This window comes from Scomber scombrus, chromosome 17, assembly GCF_963691925.1.
Source record: "Scomber scombrus chromosome 17, fScoSco1.1, whole genome shotgun sequence".
NCBI classification, from domain to species: domain Eukaryota; kingdom Metazoa; phylum Chordata; class Actinopteri; order Scombriformes; family Scombridae; genus Scomber; species Scomber scombrus.
Genome location: NC_084986.1, coordinates 6954989 through 6972431, shown reverse-complemented (window position 1 = coordinate 6972431; position 17443 = coordinate 6954989). Strand labels below are relative to the sequence as shown.

Here is a 17443-nt window from a genome sequence, read left to right as displayed (position 1 = left end):
ATGAATGTGACCTGCTTGAGGAAGAACAAATCTTGATGGTAAAAACAAATCAACAATTTTTTTTTTCATCCAAGAAAAAACATTTTTTTTGCATCCCAGTAGCTTACAATGATCACAGCTGACATGCACAGTCTATTCTGTCTCTCTTCTCTCACGATGGTGTCATTTACAGCTCCTTTCACATCTCATCCAATGACCCGGGAAGTTTCCAGCTTCATGCACTCAAGTACAGTTGGACTAAAGTGATCTGCAAAAAAGCTCTGGGTGGAGTAATGTTTGAGGACTGACTGGGGAATAGTGTCTCCTTACTCCCGATTTCCACCTTAGCAACACTTTAAATGACTGCTCGCTCATTTTCCATAATTATAGGGTAGCTAGATGACTGGAAAATATAATGAACTGTGAGCTGTCATAGAGGAACTACTAATAGTGTGAGAACGAGGAGTGATAGACATTAGTTTTCTCCCTGTTCTTCTAGGATTCAATAGTCTGACAGCTGTACTGCTTGTTAGGTATCATTCATAAATTAATTTATCTTATCTTAATTGCCTTAATCATTTTCCAGACAGTTTCTTTTGGTTCTAAATATTTAGAAAATGGAGACAAAGTTTTGAGACATTAGTTAGTTGTTGATTTTTCCATTTTAAATCCAATTAAATAATAATGTATTACTCATTTATAATTTGAAACATTTTAAATGTGGGAGAATAAGTTGTATGTAAGAAATTTTATGTCACTTGCAGTGGGTGAATTTTCCAGATTTCAAATACCAGAAATTACAGACAAGATTAGACAAGATAAACTACTGATGAAAACTATGATTTTCTACTATATACTGAGCATATAGTAAACTGATCCCAAGTCAGTATCCAATGGCAACACGTTTCCCCCCTTAAACACCAGAGGGCAGTGTTGTTCTGCTGAAAGGAGCCAGAGAGAGCCTTCCAACCTGCTGCTCATCTCTTCAAGAGAAACTCATCACTTGCACCGTTTACATTCATAACCTCCACTTAATGGCCACAATCAGGATACAATTTTTTTTTTAAAGAAAAAAAAGATATTTGTTTAATACTCCACATGAAGCAATGGAAACGAGGCTTTCTTTAAGGGAAGATGCAGAGTTTTGTTGAGTTTGAAAGTTCATAAAACCAATTTCACATCCATTGTGTTTAATTAATTAAGTTCCTTCGGCAGAAAATTGGATTCTTAAACCAGTAATTACCAGTTTGTGCTTCAGCAATCCCACTGTCCATATTTACCACTGATTGAACCATCTGGAAAACACATTGCTGCTCCACTTCCAACTTGCTTTTACTTATTTCTGCTCTGATAAATAGGAAGCTGAGCAATCACGATCCAATTCAAGACAAATAATTGTATATGATTTTTTTTCCTAATCCCAATTTTCAAAATGGGGGAAATCTGCCGTGTGTATTCACATTCAATACATTTCACGAGAGCTGGACATCAGTGACAGCTCTCATAAACACAAAATAGAGTGCAAATGATTAAAGTCCCACCCACACATGCATGAAAGTGCATTCAACATGATTTTAAAATGTCACACCCTCGCAACAATCTCATTTGGCCCCTCTTATTATAACCGACACACAAAAATATATTCAATTGCACTTCTCTAATTCTTTTATTTCACAGAATGGCATGTAAATATGCTTCAAGAAGGACATCACAGTCAAAACATTCCTTGTTACTTAGAGACACAAAGAGAGGTGCAGCGAGATGGCGGAGTCTGTTCTTCTTCTTCTGATGACAGAGGTGACGTCACAGTTCAAATTGGAGTGAGCTGCTGAAAACATGATTGGTTGGTTGAGGTAACTGGGGCAGGAATCTGTGAGGGCATCAGAAACACGTTACAGTTTGTTTTGCCTCCAAACCCGAGTTACAGGGACGTTGGTGAACCTGCCGCTGCGGCTGCTCCTCATGCCCAGGTACTGCCTGAGCAGCTGGTTCACCCGTTTCTGACTGTTCCACTTGCGGGCAGATTTCCGCACGCCTATGAACCCACCGTAACGCTTTTGTAGGGGCCTTATGGAAGAGCCAATCAGCTTCCTGTATCCATGCCGCCCCCTTTGAAAACCACCAAAGCGTTTGGATAAGGTGATGGCCTCTGAGCCCTCATCATCATCCCCTTCTAGCTGGCTGTCACTCTCCACATTTCTCTCCTCTCTCGGCTTCCTCTCTTCGTCAGCCAGACTGAGATCCAGACCCCGCAGGCCCTCCCCATCCTCAGAGGACTCCAGCAGTGATGAGTCATACTGGACACTGCGCTGCTCGAAGGGTGTCTCATCCTGGAAACGCTCTGCGGCTGCAGATTGCAGTTCACTGTCAGAGTCCAGGTCAAGAGAGGTCATCTGCAGCTCCTCTCCTGCTCTCTTGAATAGAACGCCTCCTTCAGGAATTGCAGGATGGTGCGATAGCTTGAAGGCCTGTTTACACACCTCCCATGTGAGCGAGGAGGAGACGTGGCCCTCGCACTCCAACAAACACACCTGCAGAGGTAGAAGAAGAAAGAGTGACGTGTCGAGTCAGTGCGTCAATTCATTTTATTAATTTATTAATCCAAAGATTATCCCAACTGGTGTGTGGTCATATCTAAACTTCTGTAAGGATTAATGTGGTCAAAATCCTCTAATTTGTGTTTACTTTGGGGGTGATTATAAAACAGTTTCTGGGTATGTAATTACCTGCTCAGTGGCTAGACCGCTGAGCCTCTGTGTCTATTCTGAAAGCATTGGACCTGCTATCTCATCATGGCAACACAATGGGAGACATTGACACATAATTTAAAGAGCGAGATCCCCACAGGCAGCAATATGTTGGCCTAAGGCAATACACGGTGGGCATGACAATGAGTCTTGAAATACCTCACATACCCAGAATATATAATTTTTCAGCCCTTAAAAGCAGTTATCAATGAAAAGAGCCCCAAAAAAACAGTCTCATGATACAGGAGATTGGACACCCTCTATCAGGCATAAAGTACACAGCAGAGAGCAGGCACCCTTTGGCATATTCAAGGTCTTCAGGTTTGGGCCAAACTGTAAATTTGTACTCTAACACAGACACAACGTGGCTGTCTCATCAGAACAGAAAGTACATGCTGTTTTTTTTAATGGGAAACCAAACTATCTCCACTGATATCTTCGTTTTTATAGATTACTGTACAATATGTGATCAGTTAAATGTACATTTGATCACTTTAGGCTTTATGTAGCAGATAATAGCTGCTAGCAATTTTGAGTATTAACATTATCAACATTAAGCTACTGTTATATTAATGAAATAGATGCTTAAAGCTGCATTAATCCGTTTTTTTATAACCACATGTGGGCAAAACTCCACAGAAGGTTTCTGAGCACATAATGAATGTTTTGTCTTCTATTCACTTTCCTTTTAGCTCCGTTTAGTCTTCACCAACTCTTTGAGAAATATAGAAATATTTTTGGCTCTTAAGCAGCTAAATGCTCCACTATGTTCACCAGCTTATTGATAACTTTGTTTGCTGGAATTGAAGTCGACAAGTGAACCAAACAGTAAAATTGTGGGCCGTAAAAACCTAAATGATGAGCTGGGAGACAGTAAAATGCTTCACAGAGCTGAGAGGAACTGCAGAGGTACGTGATAACTCTCTATGGGTGCATCACTATGAGTTAACCTATCACATTATACGTATTATTATATTATAATTAACATGGTATTATTATAGTATTATAAACATAAGAGTCTACAGACAGACAGACTGATGGGAGCCATAACACTAGCATGACTAAAAAGTTAATACTTAATACTTAATATAAAAAAAGAGTCGCATTATAGTTTTAAAGGCAGAAAAATTCACACTAAGTGCCTGTTAATTCAAATATTGTCCATGTTAAGCATCTCATTTGTGGTATACGACTGCACTTCTTAACCCGAAGACTGTTAAAATACTTTAATGTATGAGAAAGCAGTCTCCTGACCTGGACTGTCAGTGTGTCGGGGGAGTTAATAGGTCTTGTTCCTGCTGTGTTCAGCGTATATGGAAAGTTAGGTGCCAATATAAAATGTCCATCATCTGATAAATGTGACATCTACTTCGGCAGAAATGATTGATAGTGCAAAAATTTGAAGAAATTACAAATCGGTTTGAAGGACAGCAGGGAAATTATACCCTTTAGTGACAAAATGACTTTTTTCCTTTCTTTTAAAAAAAAGATTGGCTGTTCAACTTCTGGTAATGATATTTTAGCTTTTAAAGTTATATATAGTGTTTGGGAAATTAACATTTTATATAGAATGAACTTTGTCAGACTGGTTGCAGTTTTAATGACCTATCATCACACCTGACAGTTCAGCATCATGCCTGAACAGTCTCTCTGGCTCTACTGTGGCATATAAGACAAATGAAGAAGTATGTTTTTGATCATTTTTCTTCCTGTCAATAAATGTCAAACACTAAAGGTGAGACAAATATTATCATGTGTCTCCTCTGCTCTGTCTGAGAGGTTTCTCATAGCTGTCATCAACATATTTTATTGTCTTTCATCTAAAAAGTTGAACAGCTTTTAGTCTGGACTTCTTGAAAAAATAGTTTTTGAAATATGTAACCTGCTGACTCATTTAAAATAAGACTGAATTTAATTTTTAAATCCTTAAATATGTAAAACCACACAGCATTGCTTTGTCCTCAGTCAGAGTAAATATATGTGAAAATAGGCCAACCAGTCTTTTCTCTATAGTGATTTATGCATCCACATATCTCCTTTTTCTCCCCCTTTCTTAAACTCTGGAGCCCCCTGAGTTAAATTTCAGTTTGAGGTAAGAAGCAAATCCCATTTACTCGTCAAATCTCGCTCAAACGAGATAAATTGCATTGTTATCGGAAAACCTGCTCACATCAAAGGAGTGAGAGAAGAGGGAGTTCCGCTGTGAATCTATCAACGGAAATTAATTATCCGTCGTAAATTAAATGAGCACACCAGGGGATTCTCCACGTCAGATCAATGGAGCAATCTAAAGGAGTTTATGAGTAAGAGGAGATATGTGTGTGTGTTTGTGTGTGTTTGTGTGTGTGTGTGTGTGTGTGCGTGTGCACGCAGTCATGTCTTTACATACTTGTGAGGACCAGAGGAGAAAAAGATTAAAGAAATCCTTCACTGTGACAATGCTTTAAATAAAGACTTTACTTTCTTAAAGGAGGTAGGTCAGGGTTGGTACTTAAATATAATTGAATTAAGAATGATTATGACTTTTCTGGGGACATTTGTCTAACCTGTCACTCTCTTCAACGTTTCCTTAATATCCCAATTATTGTCTGTTGCTATGATGTCCAAGAGTTTGTAGTCATGATGTTAAAGGTGGAAGCATCAATTCAACATTTGTTATCTTCATCTCAACAGTACAATTCAGCCCCCACTATCTCTGAGAATCCATCATTGTCCAAATTGGACAATTTCGCACCTCAAGATTTATGTCTAATGCCGAAATTCAATGCCAGAGCAGGAAGTAGTTTGCCCATTAGCAAGGTGAGAAAAAGTGTGAAAGTGGCGGTGGTAGGTGCAGGTGAAGTGACATCTGACTTTCATGCTAGATAACCCTCTCTTTCTCTAATCTCTCTTACTAACTTAAGTGTTTTACTTGCCTAACCTGAACTGTAATAGTTTATTTGCCATATCTACAATCTCTCCTAACATTAACCAGAGTCAAAAGTGACTGAAGCAAAATGAGTCATTGTTTGCCAACCCTAACTCTAAGGCTAAGCTCAATAGACATTTTGACTGATTATTTCTAAAGGCAAAAATGTTTATAGCTATAACAGTTCCATACAAAGGTACGGTGAAAAGCTGGCTGACATAGAGATCCACGTAACGGGATAAATGTTGGATAACGTTGCACCTTTTCAAGAAGTCTCTACTGTAAGGGTTTTTTAAAGTGTTGGACACACTTCTGCTTACTTTCTCACCTCCACACAACTGACTAATCATTAAATAATTAAGGCATGAATGTTAAATTGTTGGTTTCTGAAATTCCCATAAATATTGTTAGACTTTCCAAAAAAATCCAACATTAAAGAAGTGAGATGGGAAGGATTTAAGACACTGTTTGACCTCCACCAGCACTTCGGTGGGGTTTACTAGCACCTTGATCCTGCTCTATTGTTGCGGTTGCACGTTTGTGGTCATGGAATAGCATACTGGGTCTTTTTGTCTTATATGTAAGGTGTGTTTTTACATACCAGACACAACTATATCATGTCAAACGGCTCCTACAGAATGAAAGAAAATGAATCCTCCCTTAACAACAAACAAAAGGCAATATGCATGCTCAGAATGTGTAAATAATAACCATAGCACAGATAATAATCATAAATATAAAGAAAAGCTGGCATTTACCTTTAACATTACCATCTCAGAATGAATGTAGTCAGTGGAGGATGTGATACCACAAAGTATTTTATACGTGTGAGTATGTCTGAGTGCGTGTATGGCCGCGTGCGTGAGTGTGTGTAGGTGTGTGCACGGATAAATCAGTGGGTCCTGACATTATAACAAACACTGGCGGCCTCACACACACACTCTTTCAGTCTGGAATGGGAAACAATGGAATTGCTCAGTGGATTCCATCTGTGGCTCAATGGGAAGACGGCTAACACAATGAGGAGCTGATAAAATGTGTCAGTCACTGATGTAAGCCTGGGCGGATGATACTGAGCAGCAGTCAATTACATAGTTCGATTACAACTTCCAAAAAGGTCCCAGCTGTCTTTCTCTGCATCATTATCAGCTAAATTAGCCGTCCCACAGCTATTCATGGACGCCCACGGACTATTTTTACCCGCTGACGTATCTCAGATTGTTTAGAAATGAGACTGTGTGCAAAGCTGAAATTTTGGTTGAGTTCGGAGAGCAGTCGCAGTCTCTCAGTGCAGAAGCTGCATCTCACGTTGGTCACGAAGCATTGCACAAGTGCTGTACTTACTTACTCATGCAAATAACCCCCTTCTAGTATGACACAGAATCACAGAAATACCATGTTTGTCTCAGAAAACTCAGAAAAAGCAGCCTCGAACATATGAAGTGTTTTGTTTTTCGCTCAACTACTTTTAGCCTTTAGGGGTTCAACACACACCAGGCTTGGAAAAAGTACAGTTCAGCATGCTAATGCACTAAATTAAGATGGTGAACATGGTGAGAGCATTAAACCTGCCAAACATCAGCATGTTAGCTGATGTTTGGCAGATGTTAACAGTCACTGTGAGCATGTTAGCATGCTGACATCAACATTCAGCTGTGCCGATGTACAGCCTCACAGCGCTGCTAGCATGACTGTAGACTCTTAGTCCTGTTATTATGCAAAGGAACAGCTTTGCTAATCTGTTATCAACACACATTATGTACCACAGTGGGAGTTTTTATAGTACCACTCGGAGCCACAAAGTTGGAATTATCTTCCACATAGTGGCTTTAATTAAAATGTCTTTATTTATTTATTTTCTAGAAGCCCTGCATCTAGTTTTGTTCTCTTTCTTCTTTTTATTATTATTCTTTTCTCTTCCTTGTTTAAAAAAAAAAACATGTTGGTGTCCTTTTGCCTTTTTGAGCCAGGAAATATTATCTGTCGAAGTAACTTATCTACTGTCACTTCACACAAAAAAATGAAATAAATGTATTTGTTTAGTACTTTATGAGACTGATTTGAAGAAAAAAAATCTACTTTATAAGGAAAAATAAAGAATAATTAAAAAATAGTTACCTCAAAAGGTTTTCATAAGATTTATACACTTTCATACCGCCTTTTGCCCCCATATTCCCTCATATGAACACAGGCAATCAAAGCGAACACAGTATCAAACTGTACTCAACACAGTTGCTCTTATCAAGATTGAATATAACAAACACAATCACACCTCTATCAGGGTGTGGAAATCTTGTTGCAGCTGTACCCACACAGGTACTACAGTGTTGACAAGACGTTTAGCGGACGCTCTTATCAACCTAGACTCATGACGACCGACAGTGATACACACACATACTCACCATGGTGTTGAAGGCTCGTTGCAGCTGCTGCTGCTGCAGGAGCAGCCCGCAGGCCACACATTCCCCCTGGCAGTCACCGCATCCAGGAGTGGAGAGACATGCCAGCAGCACCACCAGGCACCACAGAGAGATCTTCATCGCTCAGCACACCCAGACAGGCAGGCACAGACAGGAGCCCAGCAGGTAGAAGAGAGGAGTCTAAAACAAGGGTCAACAGCTGGAGAATCAGGATAAAGCCTAAAATGTAGGTCCAGCCTAAAGGGAGAAAGCAGACAGGAATATTGCATCAGTTCCAGTTTATAGGGATCATTAGCTGGATTTGGGTGGTCAGTCAAAGCGTTGGTGGTGGGAGAGTGTTCAGCCAACACCAGAAATTGGACAATGTGGGTGGGCTTATAAGAGAGAGCAAACCCCGAGGCAATAAAAGATTAAATGGGTATTTTCCAGTGGACAGGAAGCATCCACTGCAGGCTGGAGGGTTGGATCACTGATGGAAGAGAGTTTAAGAGTGAATTTGTGGTTGTATAGATCGCTTTTAAACCAAGACATGGGTCACACCCCATCCCTGCAAAAATCCACTTGGTAGAAGGATAAAGCTGCAGCAATTTCATTCAGTCTGATGGAAGATGTACAGAAGGAGAAGGGCATAAAGATGGGGCAACAGTGTCAGTAATAACAAACATTTCCAACTACATTTTAGACTTCACTGGAAGTGCAGGGAAGAACATTTTGTATTTGAAAGCCTGTAAAAATGTGTCAAAGGACATGTTTGTGTAAGCTGAAGGAAGATAAGTGGAGGGATGAATGAACTCCTTGGCACCCCGCTGTCTCTGGATGCAGCCACAAATCTGTGAGCCAGGTGCACAGTATTTGCTGTTTGACCCCCATCTATCTCTATCATTCACCGCTATATCATCCAATAACAGAGATTATGAAGAAAAAAACAGCCACTCAGAACATCATAGATTGCTTCTGCTCTTACACTGCTCCCTCACTGCTAGAGACATTTGATATGGCTTCTGCCGCTTTATGAATTAAGACCATATGACCAAGATGATCCATGTACTTTTGTCTTTTATGTTGTGCTCACTCCATTAAGAGAGTATGGGGAAATTAGTTGTTCCTTTAATTTAACAATCATAAAACTGCATTTACTTATTTTTTTGGCCACCTTTTTTTTTTTGCTCTTTTTGGCTCTCGACCAAGTCATGATGGAAATATCCGACTCTTTAGCTGTTAAATGGTCCACTATGTTCATCCGCCAGTCTTGAGTGGCTTTCTGAGTAACATTAACTCAGTGTAGTGTGAGTGATTTATTGACATGAATTGAATACATTTAGACCATTTGATTTTTAGAGTGTATAAAAAGTAAAGATTATAGCAGCTTTAAAAGACCACTACCATCACATTTCCCCCTTAACAAATCAACAGTATCCTGGATCCTTCCCTATTTTATTGGAGCTAACTATTGAATATACTTTATAAATAACAATGGTCTCTCTTCAAAACTTCAGTCTGGTTTATACCCTTTTAATGGCACTAATGAAATAAAAACCATAAATGACTTACTTCCAGGAGCTGACGCAAGAAAAATCTTAGGAGTTCAATCTTAGGAGTCTACACTTTTGGTTCTGTATATGCAGCCTATAGATTATGTAATGTGAAAACATATTGACTAAAGACAGTATTACACTTTAAACCTGCAGTGCAGAACTTTTACATATAAATGACTGTTACATTTAAATCCTAGTTTCCACAATACCGATTAAACCCATCACTGCCAGATAAATCTCTTTATATTTCACATCTCTGGCTGTTCAAATGTGCAACCACAGACTTCCACCAGCCGTCTGCTAACTTGAATGGCAATAAAATGGTGATAAAACGTCTAGACTTTCCAAATGTTATCGGACCGAATGGATCAAATTCTGATAGTCATTGTGTGACGCTCAATACAATTTAGCCACCGCAGCCGCAATAGTAATGATGACACAGTAGGTTACAGCAGAGTCTATGATGTTAGAGTGTGTGTACAGTGTTTATGTAATTACTCTAATTGCCAGAAGGAGGAGACAAACTTCCCACACTCGACTCTTTAAAAAGCCAAATAAAACACAGAGATGCTGGCTGTAGCTTCATGTTTACTGTACAAACATGTCAGTGGTTTTAATTGTAACCCTCCGCAAGAAAGCAAATAAGTATATTTCCAAACATGTTGAACAATTCCTGCAGTCGTGTTTTTGACAAATTCGTAATATAATTATAAATAATATTAAATATAACTAAAGAAATACTGGAACAAGTACCTCAAATACTGTTAATAACAGGAACAGCAAGCGCTTTTTAAAAAGGACATGATGAGATCAGTAATAGAATAAAAAAGTAAATGCCGCATTTTTAAAATGATTTGGATTTGTTCTGAAAAGCTAAATTTCTATGCTAACAACAAAGCTGAATATGATGAGGATAAATGGAACCCAAATTTAAAAAGAATTGCTGTATGCAACATTATGCATTATATTCACTGTTTCGTTGACCTACGCTGGCTCCAATCTGGTCGACAGGAATTCACGCTCGATGTTTTTGCAGGTTTGATGAGGACAGAGAAGAGTTCACCTCAGTTCAACACAATAATACCACAGTGAGGACATCATATTGATGAGATTGAATGAAAATCTTTGACAATAAACAGAGTGGGTGTCGTATTGACGGGCGCATTGGAGCAAAAATAAATAAATAAGTAAAAACTAGCTCACCGTGACCATTACCACATTACCACATTACCACTTTTAATCAATATCATATAAAACAAGTCGCATGACTCCGGCTCATTATGAAATACAGTATACAAGGCTCAATGGGAAATCATTAGAGGGACCTGTTTGTTTGCCTTGCTGAAATGTTTTGTGCAATGATCATTTACTACCCTGCTGACTAAGCCCATTTGATATTGTTATGTTCTCCCTTAAGTGGCCCTCACTAAGTAAGTTGAACAAATGAGTAAAACCAGCCCAGCGTAAGTGCTGGTGTGGGTCTCTGGATGTGCTTCAGCATTACAAAGATCTGGCTTTTCATTGCTATTAATAAACAAAGCTTTGCAATGTTTGTATCATTTTTCATGTTTTTATAATTAGGCAATGGATGTCCATTTGGTTGCCTCCACATATTCATAGGTTCATAATAGAATATTGTGATTTAGGCTTTTAGCTAAACAATACAGGGGCAGTATCTTGAATCATGAGGTTCAAGAGTGCATTATCAGAGTCCCACAGACTGCTGATACATCCTCATGAGGATTTTAATGCAATCTTATAAAAAATGTTTATTAATATTTTATCATGCTCAGTTTTGTCAGTAAATCCTAACTAATGCTGGATTTTTGGGCTTGATGCCAATACCGATATTAGGGAATAAAATTATTTTGATACTGCTATATCGGCCACTAATCTTACTTAAATTTTTTGCAATGATCCGTATGAAATGTAGTTATCAAACACTTGTTACAAAGTTATGTAATGGAAGCTATGATATTTTACAGTTTAACAATAACACTGGGAATTTAATAAATATAAATAACTATAAATGTAATCTTGAGTTAAAAACACATCTAATTTACATAAAATGCTGCCCATAAAACATATCAGTGCATATCAGTCAACATAGATGGCAATCACTTTGTGATAGGCCAAGATTGGCCAATTATATCGGCTAATTTCCAGTATTTGACTTACAGAGCGAGTAAGTTGTTATCACACATAAACCTTTCAATTGAGCTTCATATGAGGGCAAACCTACTTTTTTAAAGCTAGAAGTCAATTCAGCTTACTTCAGGAAATCAAAATGATTTCAGCAAATGTCCTTAATGAGTTAATTTATATCTATTTATTCAGTGTAATTAGCCAGCAGTTGTGTGGAAAACAAAAAGAAGATTTACTTAGCTGCATCTGGCTTTTGATGAAGTGAATGGAGTGTGAGTTATATCTTTCCAAAGGCTCAGGAAATGAGTTTCCACGCCATCACCTGCTGCCATCGTCACTTTGAATAGGAACCATTATTGTTACTGAGAAACAATTAAAAGGGATATTAAGAGTTAATGAGCTGCATTGTCCTCAATCTGCAGCTTTGAAATGTTTATAGTGGATATCATAGTGAGTAATGATTTGTGTCGGTCAACTTATTGACTCAGGTTGAAGTGCCTGTACTCGATCGTTCATTTGTTACATGCTCATTCACATCTGTTTGCATGCCTATTGTCTCTAATCAGCATGGCACACTTAACCCTTTACTGCCCAGGAATTTATCTGAGCAACAGGTTGAGTCTGTATCATTGAACATGTTATATATTAAAGACTGCAGTAAAACGTTTACGAGTAAACTTTTTGTTCCAGTTAAAGTTTTATTCCCCAATTCCAACCACCTGGCTTTTAGTTGTCATCAGTGCTGCGGTATGATGCAGTGCACATGACAGATTTGAACTTTTGGGTCTCAATTTTGGGATAAAATTGCTCCATCATGCCTCATTTAATATTTTAGAAAAAATTCAGATACAGTGCAGCCAAATGGAAACACATAAAAACAAATCATCAGTTAAGCTGAATGTGAACACCACACAGAGCTCATAGTCAAAGAGCAAAATGTCGACTTTGACTTTGATACAACAATATGATGCATTACAAGTCAGTATATTTTGTCTTCCTGCACCATCATTTAGTCATTTAAATATAGTCACAATACCCCATTTAAATGAGAGTAATAACCCAGAATCATGTTATGTAATCGTACTTAAAATCGTTTATCTATGTAAATTGATTCAGCTCTTCTCACTGAAGAAAAGTAAAGAATAGAGGATATTATTTTTCTTTTTTAACCAGTGATGTTATCAGGGTATGGTGTAAGTATTAAAGTCAAGTGGTGACTAGAGTTTGGTTCTTGAAAACTAAAAAAATGAAGAGCACTCGTCACACTGAGAGTTTCTTATCTTTGAGTCAGGATGCTGTGTGGGCCACTTAATATGCAGACAGTGTCATGGCAGATATTTCATGCTGATGTTTTAATGGTCAGTTGCTTTATTTTTAGCCACGCTAACGGTGTGGCTCCAGGGATGTTGTCAGTCTGTCGGTCAGTCCACCACTTTGGTCCAGACTAAAATGACTCAAGGACTATTGGGAGAATTGCCATGTACTGTCCAGACAGTCATGTTCCAGTCTACTGACTTTTGGTGACTCTAGGATTTTTAGTCTAGCACCACCGACAGGCTCACAAATGTGGCTTTGAGTAAAATGTCTTGACAGCTACTGGATGGGATGAGACACTCATATCCCCCTCTGGATGAAATGCAATAACTTTGTTAATCTCCTAACTTTTCATGTAATGCACCATCATCTGGTCAAAATTTTAGGTTGTCGAATACTTTTGGTTTATGACCAAATACCTGTAAAACTAATCCCTTTCCCATTAGCCTCAGCTATATTTTATATTATACCTTGTGCTACTTTTCTAATTACTGCATGCTACCACTCTAAACTAACAAGGTGTATATGAATCATGGATGTATAAAAAAACTTAATACGGCGTCAAAGTGGGGACCCAATTCGTTCCTGTGAAAATTGCTCAGTGGCCACAAGAGACCGCTGATGGCCGAGACAGCTAACTTCCGGTTTAGCCTCCCCAGGTAACTTGAATGGGATAAAATTATTAAATCATGCAGCTCTTCTAGACTTTCAAAATGTGATTGGACAGAATATATTAAATTGTGATACTGAAACTAATCATTTCACAGGAGTTGTTAAGCTCAAAAACAAGTAACAGCTGATTTACAGACGTCTCTTTCAAGATATAAGTCTATGGTGAGAACACTTTTTGGGGCCAATAGCGTCACGTGACGTTGTAATTACACGGTTTGGCCACTATGTCAAAGTGGCTTCAAAGCACTCTTCCTGTATCCAGTTCTCTTTATTTATCCATGACATAAAAATGGTAGACATTTCTAAACGTGATATTAGCAGTGTCATTGTCTGCATGTGAGCATTATGTTAGCATTTAGCTCAAAGCTAAACTTTTATATGATGTGTTTTTCAATACAGTCCATTTAGAGCTCTATCCATGATGCCTTTGGGAGAGGAATACAAACGTATGCTACATTCAAAATCTTGGGAAAAGATGAGACCTTTCTAATTTTCTGAGATCATCAAAATTGTGGCACCAAAACAGAGTCAAGGGCCTGAAAATGTGAAGAAACTGCATGATACATTATGTTATAGATTTCTAATAGTTTGGTTTAATTCAGTCTTCTTTTTAGAGAAATGGATCTTTAACATTTCAAATCATTTGTATAATCTATCTGACAAATCGGGCAGTCGACTGGGTGCAGAGGCTGATATGTGATGTACTGCACACGGATGAAGTGGTGATCGCTGGGGAAGGGGGCGGGGGGGGGGGGGGGGGGACGCCCTTACAAACACCAGTCTTAGCCCCAACGCACCAAGACAATCCATGAGACTGGGAATTTATTACAGGAAGAGTTGCAGTTAAAAAAAAGATCATCATTCTCACATATAAGCAGCCTTGCATTTCTAAATGAATACTGGCGTCAAAGGCAAAAGAAAATGGACCTCAGTGAAGAGCCTGGTGTCCTTCTACTTTTAGATAAGTCTTTCCATCTTACACAAATGAATGCTTTTACCCAGTCTTTTCAAACCAACTATACTGTTTTGTGCTTCCATTAGAGTTAACTAAGACCCTGAACATGTCCCATACTTTCAAGAGAAATTGTTTTTTCCGTTAAAAAAAAGAAGCAGGAAGCAGTCACACAGCATTAATAAAAGGACCACTAGTCTGATGCATTTGGTTTTGTTGTCTGAGTGCATTTCTTCCGAGAGCCGAAAATACACAAGAGCTGGAAAATTAGTTTAGCTTCACTTAAAAAAGGAGCTTTTTGTCCTTCCGTCCAAAGCCAACAATTGAATGTTAGAAAGTGGGATGTGAGCAGACTGTGAGCAACCTGTACAAAGTTACAAAGTGAGTTGTATTAATAAAGCTAACGGTGGGGATAAATCAGCATTAGTGGCATTAATGAAGGGTGGAAAGGGGTCCAAGGTGTCATGATTGTGAGCATGGAAGAAGAAAAGCTCTGTGGCCGTCGCTGACAAAGCTCTGACTCACTCTATCTCGTCCATTAGTCGCCTGCATGAAGCTGAAAGCACAGAGGAATCTGCTAATGCGTAGATAACCTAGGGGTCCTTCTCTGTGTCGTTCTCCCTGCTTCCTTCTTGCTCCCTGTTTCACGTCCACTTTCCCATTCTTGTTGCTCCATTTTTGACTCAACACTCTCTCTTACTCCTCTCCTCTTTCCCATATTACTCCTCCATTCCCCTCTCTGTGAATAATGGTTGAGATCTTTTATCTTAAATTACATATTGCAGATGTTTCCAGTATCTTCCAGTGGTGTGTAGATCTTAACTCCACTTTATTAAGGCCGCGCTGGAGCCTGGCCATTCATAGGAGCCACCAAAGATGGATGGTATTAAGATCTGGTCACTTTGTAGGAGGGAAATGATTAAAATTCATGTTCTGTCTTTACATCTCATGGGCCATTAATAGTACTTGATTAATTCTTCATAACCTGAGGATATTCATGAGTGTTTTATTACCTTACACTCTGTAATCGCTTGTTCAAAATGCGTTGATCTGAGATAATGGGCCAATAAAGTGTGGTTTAGTGTGTGAATGGAGAGTGGAGAAAGAAAAAGATAGTCCTCATAGCACCAATTCTGAAGTCATAGTTTCTCCGATCTGGTTCGGAAACATTTCACTGGACTTGAGGGAAATCAGTATCAAGTCAAAGTCTCTTCTTTTAAAGAAAAGTTGGTCCATTCAAATTACCAAAAAAACAAAACAAAATATACACCTCTAGTAGATAGTTTTATTTGATGGTTTTATTTGCCCAGGAGTTTCCTGTCTCTTAGATTTTGAAGTTGTGGGGCTTGTAACATGGAAACATTTTAAAAATTCAACATTTTTCCATTGTTCCATTGGTGAAATACTGAAAGAGTTGACAGTGACTTTGGGCAAAAATTTGACCAAACCCATGATCGATGTGCTTTGTACACCCACCGTCCACCGTCCACCCCGAACACCACTGTACAACTTCTATAGTGTACAGCAACATAATGCTTCCTTCATTGAAAAAAACTGAACATAATCCAGGCGGTTATATTACATTTCCTGTAAAACATATCTGGCAAATAAAATTAGGTATAAACTTAATTATCAGGAGACAGGCTTGGCGTACAAGACTGATGTGAGTCCAGCTATCAACCACATTACCGTACCGTATCCATTATTACTGGACAGCCATGTCGGTTCCTTTTCTTTATCCTCTTTTAAAATCATTTACTTGCAACATTGATTTTGAGTTTATCGTTACTCTTTGATCTCCTCTGTCACCTTCAACTTTTTAGTAAATCATGTACAGGGTAAAATAATAAGTTACCTTTGCTCATTGTTACATACTGCCATCTTTTTCCTGCTGCTCGCCTAAAAGGTTGGACAGACCGGACATCTTAATGGTTAGGCTAAAATGTAACTTTTGGTGGTAAAGCAGCACTCAGTAATAAGAATTTAAACCACTTCTACTGTCACTCACTGCTTTTATTAAGTGGTATTATTACAAGTAACAGCAGTACAAAGGGCTGATAACCTTGCATGCTGAAGTGGTTGTCCTTAGGTGCCATTTAGTCTACACCAGTCTCCCTGCAACATATTAGTGCTCATCATGTGGTGACTCATCTGGTCAGCCTCTTGACACCAGATACTGTATCTCTCATAATCACTGATTGCCTGCAGTTAGACTCATTTAAAATTTCAGCTCTGATGCAATTATTTTCAGATTGCTATTTGGTTATTTGGCTTCTGAAACTGCGTTGAGTTCAACTCTGGGTTACATGTAGTCATGCAAATAACTCACCTGCTATCTGCAATCAGTATGTGCTATTAGTCTGAGTCACAGGCATCGTAGTTACACACACACACACACACACCACCATGTCAAAAATCAGTGCATCAGTCAATCCACTCTGTGCTCTTTTCAGAAAGCTGTGACAGTCTTTCATTATCAAATCCATTCCAGAGATTGCCCAAATCAATGAAATTCCTACCACGTCTTTCCTGCTACCTTACACTCAGGCAGATTCTCACATAGTGCACACACACATACACACATGAATGTGCTGCTACTTTCAGAAGCCTTTTGTTTTTTTCCATCAAAGGCTGCAACTGTTTGCTTTTCCTAATCAATTCTCAAGTCTTTTTATTAATTTTTTACTTGATTGCTTGTTTAGTCAACCAACAATATAGAAAAATGCACAATTTAACAGTCCATGGGATGTCTTCAAATTGCTTCATTTATC

The 17443-nt window shown here is 38.6% G+C and overlaps 1 protein-coding gene across 1 annotated transcript; it reads right to left on the bottom strand.

The window, feature by feature from the left end:
- Window positions 1-1871: 1871 nt before the first annotated feature.
- Window positions 1872-8174, bottom strand: pnocb (prepronociceptin b). Its single transcript, XM_062437641.1, has 2 exons — window positions 8037-8174; window positions 1872-2510 (listed from the first exon to the last, which is right to left on the bottom strand). The coding sequence occupies exons 1-2, from the start codon at window positions 8172-8174 to the stop codon at window positions 1872-1874; spliced, it is 777 nt and encodes a 258-aa protein (XP_062293625.1).
- Between the last annotated feature and the right edge of the window lie 9269 nt (window positions 8175-17443).

Excerpts from the sequence above, each read along its gene's own strand:
- pnocb (XM_062437641.1), bottom strand. The coding sequence starts at position 8,174 with ATGAAGATCTCTCTGTGGTGCCTGGTGGTGCTGCTGGCATGTCTCTCC. Across the intron at positions 2,511-8,036 it reads AACGAGCCTTCAACACCATG|GTGTGTTTGTTGGAGTGCGA; the intron begins GTGAGTATGTGT and ends CTACCTCTGCAG.